Source organism: Nothoprocta perdicaria, unplaced genomic scaffold, assembly GCF_003342845.1.
Source record: "Nothoprocta perdicaria isolate Ctin4 unplaced genomic scaffold, notPer1 scaffold_638, whole genome shotgun sequence".
In the NCBI taxonomy this organism is placed as follows: domain Eukaryota; kingdom Metazoa; phylum Chordata; class Aves; order Tinamiformes; family Tinamidae; genus Nothoprocta; species Nothoprocta perdicaria.
In genome coordinates this window covers 5,873-9,090 of record NW_020455908.1, presented here as the reverse complement: position 1 = coordinate 9,090, position 3,218 = coordinate 5,873, and the positions used below count along the sequence as shown (strand labels likewise).

The 3,218-nt window shown below is 62.3% G+C and overlaps 1 protein-coding gene across 1 annotated transcript in view; it reads right to left on the bottom strand.

Moving 5' to 3' along the window:
• The window catches only part of OLFM2 (olfactomedin 2), a 10,685-nt gene that overhangs the window by 1,606 nt on the left and 5,861 nt on the right, over positions 1–3,218 (bottom strand). Inside the window, exons 3-5 of the mRNA XM_026049991.1 lie at positions 2,460–2,615; positions 1,986–2,205; positions 921–1,027 (exon numbers count right to left, since the gene is read on the bottom strand). Coding sequence (XP_025905776.1) covers positions 921–1,027; positions 1,986–2,205; positions 2,460–2,615 — 483 coding nt within the window. The remainder of the gene's footprint in view (positions 1–920; positions 1,028–1,985; positions 2,206–2,459; positions 2,616–3,218) is intronic.

Here is a 3,218-nt window from a genome sequence, read left to right as displayed (position 1 = left end):
AGGTGAGCGTTTGGATGCGTGCACCCCTAGAAATGAGCACCCAGGTGTGTGCACCCCTAGGAGTGAGCACCCAGGTGTGTGCATCCCTAGGAGTGAGCACCCAGGTGCGTGCACCCCTAGGAGTGAGCACCCAGGTGTGTGCACCCCTAGAGGTGAGCATCTGGGTGCGTGCACCCCTAGAAATGAGCACCCAGGTGCGTGCACCCCTAGGAGTGAGCACCCAGGTGCGTGCACCCCTAAGAGTGAGCACCCAGGTGCGTGCACCCGTAGGAGTGAGCACCCAGGTGTTTGCACCCCTAGGAGTGAGCACCCTGGTGTTTGCACCCCCAGAAGCGAGCACCCAGGTGAATGCACCCCTAGAGGTGAGCACCCAGGTGAATGCACCCCAAGAAGCGAGCAGGCAGGTGCATGAGCCCCCAGGAGGGAGCACCCTGTACTTGCACCCCAGAAGTGAGCGCCCCACTGCAGAAGCAAGCACCTGAGTGTATGCTCCCCAATGTATGCACCCCAATGCGTGCACCCCAGTGTGTGCACCCCAGTTTGTGCACCCTGGGGCATGCACCCCAATGCATGTACCCAGTGTGTGCACCCCAGTGTGTGCACCCCAGTGTGTGCACCCTGGGGCATGCACCCCAATGCATGTACCCAGTGTGTGCACTCCAGTGTGTGCACCCCAGTGTGTGCACCCTGATGCATGCACCTCAGCGCATGTACCCCAATGTGTGCACCCAGTGTGTGCGCCCCAATGCATGCACCCCAGTGCATGCACCCCAATGCGTGCACCCCAATGCATGCCCCCCAGCGCGTGCACCAGTGGGACCAGCAGCAGGACGTTGGCAGCAGCAGCCGGGCAGCCCTGCTGAGCCCCGCGGCGCCAGTGCCCCCCATGGTGCCAGTGCCCCCCATGCCGCCCCACTCACCCGGCTGTCGGYGCTGGGCGTCATCGTGTCGGTCATCCAGGAGCCGAAGCGGGAGCCCGAGGCGCGGATGGTGATGGGGTTGCTGACGCCCGTGAGCTTCCCGCAGCCTGCGGGGCCGGAGCGGCCGGTGAGGCCGGGCGGCCGCGCACGGTGCCGGGCGCATCACATTGCATCACATCGCATCGCTTTGCATTGCATTGCATCACTTTGCATCGCGTTGCATCGCTTTGCATCGCGTTGCATCGCTTTGCATCGCGTTGCATCACTTTGCATCGCATTGCATCGCATTGCATCGCGTTGCATCGCGTTGCATTGCGTTGCATCGCTTTGCATCGCATTGCATCGCATTGCATCACTTTGCATCGCATTGCATCGCGTTGCATCGCTTTGCATCGCATTGCGTCGCGTTGCATCGCTTTGCATCGCTTTGCATCGCATTGCATCACTTTGCATCGCGTTGCATTGCGTTGCATCGCTTTGCATCGCGTTGCATCGCTTTGCATCACTTTGCATCGCATTGCATCGCGTTGCATCGCGTTGCATCGCGTTGCATCGCGTTGCATCGCATTGCATCGCTTTGCATCGCATTGCATCACTTTGCATCGCGTTGCATTGCGTTGCATCGCTTTGCATCGCGTTGCATCGCTTTGCATCACTTTGCATCGCATTGCATCGCATTGCATCGCTTTGCATCGCGTTGCATCGCTTTGCATCGCATTGCGTCGCGTTGCATCGCTTTGCATCGCTTTGCATCGCATTGCATCACTTTGCATCGCGTTGCATTGCGTTGCATCGCTTTGCATCGCGTTGCATCGCTTTGCATCGCGTTGCATCGCTTTGCATCGCATTGCGTCGCGTTGCATCGCTTTGCATCGCTTTGCATCGCATTGCATCACTTTGCATCGCGTTGCATCGCGTTGCATCGCTTTGCATCGCGTTGCATCGCTTTGCATCACTTTGCATCGCATTGCATCGCATTGCATCGCTTTGCATCGCGTTGCATCGCTTTGCATCGCGTTGCATCGCGTTGCGTCGCATCGCGCCGCGTTGCGTCGCGTCACGCACCCAGCTTCTGCACGCAGGCGTGCAGGCGCGCCTCCAGCAGCAGCACGCGCTGCTGCAGCTCCTCGTAGTCGTAGGCGCCCATCTCCTCCTGGATGGCCAGCAGGCTGCCCGAGAGGTTCCGCACCTCCTCCTTGAGGTGCGCCACGAGCCGCGTGTCGGCCCGGTACTGCTCCAGCACCGGCAGCAGCGGCAGCAGCTCCCGCATCTTGTCCTTGAGCTCCTGCGAAGCGGTGGGGAGGAGGCGGCGGCGGGGACCCCGCCGCACCCCGAGGCGCCCGCTCCATCCCGAGCCGCATCCCGAGGTCCCCAGGGTGTCCCAGCCACCGCCACCACCCTGCATGCAGCGCGGAAACCGGAATGCGGACGGAATCCCAGCAGGAAACCCAAAACACCGTGCTTTTTCCCCAAAACCAGCAGGATTTGCAGGGCCCCGGGGGGCTGCCGGTGGGCTTTGCCCCCACGGTGCGCCGGTACCTGGAAGCTCCTGGCGTTGAGGCCCCGCGGGCCGTCGGCGGCCACGCGCAGCCGCGCGTCCAGGCCCCGCATGAGCGCCTCGGTGTTGCGCACGTACTGCAGGTCGCGGCTCGTGCGCAGGTCCAGCACCTCCATGGACTGCGAGATGTTCTGCACCTGCGGCGGGCGCCGGGCTCAGGGGACCCCCCGTCCCCCCATCGCCACGCTCCGAGCAAACGCGGCCACGTCGCTCGAGCGCTTATTTATTTATTAGCATGCGCCCCGCCGGTGTTCGCCGTGCGGCTGCAGCCTCGGAAAGGAGCTGTTTAAGAGGCCTTTTTTTTTTTGCGGCGAGTTATAATGAAAGTTTAATTGGGTTTGTGGCGGCCGCGGCGGTGCAAAGGCTGGGAGGGAATTAAATGAAAGCGGCTGCTTGCGCAGGCGGATGGGGAGCGGCGCCGCGGCCGCTCCCGCCAGCTCTGCTGCAGCAAAACACCACGCTGAAGAGCACTCCCTTTTTATTTTTATTATGGTTTTCATCAGATTTAGCCTTTCTGGCAGCCTCGCGGGCTCGTGCACCCTGCGCTGTGCTGGTGGCCGCGGGCGCACATTGCAGCGGGTCGATCCCGTGGAGCCATGCAGCCGAAGCTGAATGTGGAAGCGCCTTGGGCACCRGCAGCAGGGAGGAGCCCCTAGGGCTGTGCACCTCGGGGTGGCCCGGCGTGGTGTGCCATGGTGGCCTGTGCTGTGGCATTGTGCGCCGTGGCATCGTGCATGGTG